The sequence below is a fragment of the Corvus brachyrhynchos genome, unplaced genomic scaffold (assembly GCF_000691975.1).
Source record: "Corvus brachyrhynchos isolate BGI_N302 unplaced genomic scaffold, ASM69197v1 scaffold59, whole genome shotgun sequence".
NCBI classification, from domain to species: Eukaryota; Metazoa; Chordata; class Aves; order Passeriformes; family Corvidae; genus Corvus; species Corvus brachyrhynchos.
The window spans coordinates 2,763,863-2,764,968 of record NW_008246054.1 but is presented as its reverse complement, the minus strand read 5'-3'; the positions used below and the strand labels follow the sequence as shown (position 1 = coordinate 2,764,968).

General features: G+C 43.3%; 1 protein-coding gene across 1 annotated transcript in view; it reads left to right on the top strand.

Moving 5' to 3' along the window:
• The first annotated feature begins 718 nt into the window (after nucleotides 1-718).
• Nucleotides 719-1,106, top strand: part of SEC16A (SEC16 homolog A, endoplasmic reticulum export factor) — a 21,010-nt gene continuing 20,622 nt past the window's right edge. Inside the window, exon 1 of the mRNA XM_017745575.1 lies at nucleotides 719-1,105. Within this exon, the coding sequence (XP_017601064.1) occupies nucleotides 1,060-1,105 (46 nt within the window). The 5' untranslated portion in view covers nucleotides 719-1,059. The remainder of the gene's footprint in view (nucleotide 1,106) is intronic.

The following is a 1,106-nucleotide window of genomic DNA, read 5'->3' as shown; positions in this document are numbered from 1 at the left end:
ATATTGCTAAGGCTTCACTGGGCTCCACTGGACGAGTATTGATGAATTCCTCTGGTTTTGTCAGCCTCCATCCTCCCCAGATTGTTAAGTGGTGATAAAATTGAAAAAGACACCCTGATGAATTTATTGAACTTCCTGTGTACCAGATTCCTCACTGGTATTGTTTGGAGTTGGAGTTGGATTACTTCCGAGCGTGTCCTTTCCACCCTGAAACGCAGCTGTAACCCTGATACTGTGCCAAAGTCCCGCTGGTGTTAAAGTGAGAATGGTCATTGATAGGTGGGGGTAGCTGATTGTTTTTCTATCCTTAAATTGAGTTTTGCAGTGCAGCATTCATCTAGAAGAGACGATATTTGTGATGAAGATCCAATTGTCTTTCTCAAAATAAATAACAATACTGTACCACACAGTGTTTTCTTAGTTAAACCAAAAGTGGACTGTTGAGGGTGATAACATCTGATGAATTCCTTCTTGGGATGCTTCTCATTTTACCTGTGAAAAGGTCCATTCATATGGAGTGCCAGTGCATCAGGGCTGAAAATCATCTCTAACAGAATTAGAGTTAGATAATGACTTCTCAACTCTTCGTAATTAAACTGAGCAGGACATGGTGCTGCAGGCTCTGTTCTAGGCTGGTTGCTGTCCTCTCCGTGATGCATATTTCTGGGAAATGTAACAGTGGGATACCATTGGAGGCTTTGACACTAGTACAGGTCTGAACTGTGTTTAATTAGTCTTACTTGGATATATTTGTTAGTAGAATTGTTAAATAATGTGCATCGATGCCACACAGCCTTACACTTCATTAATGCTGGACTTGGATTTAGAAATTTAATGGAGTGTGTCAGTTTCTTATGTGTTCTGAGGAGAAGGGAGATACTTTCCACTTCAAATTGTTCGACTGATTTTGTTTCTAAAATAAAAGTTGCTTAAGCGCTGCATATATGATGAGAAAGGGAACTGACTTGTACCTGTGTTGTCTCAGCAGGGCAGAAGACGACATCTCTCTACTGCCTCCAGGGCCGATTTATCACCGTGTGACCCTGCCAGAGGGCCGCCATGCAGCAGCCACCGCAGGCTGTCCCAGCGGGGGCGGGGCCTCCTCC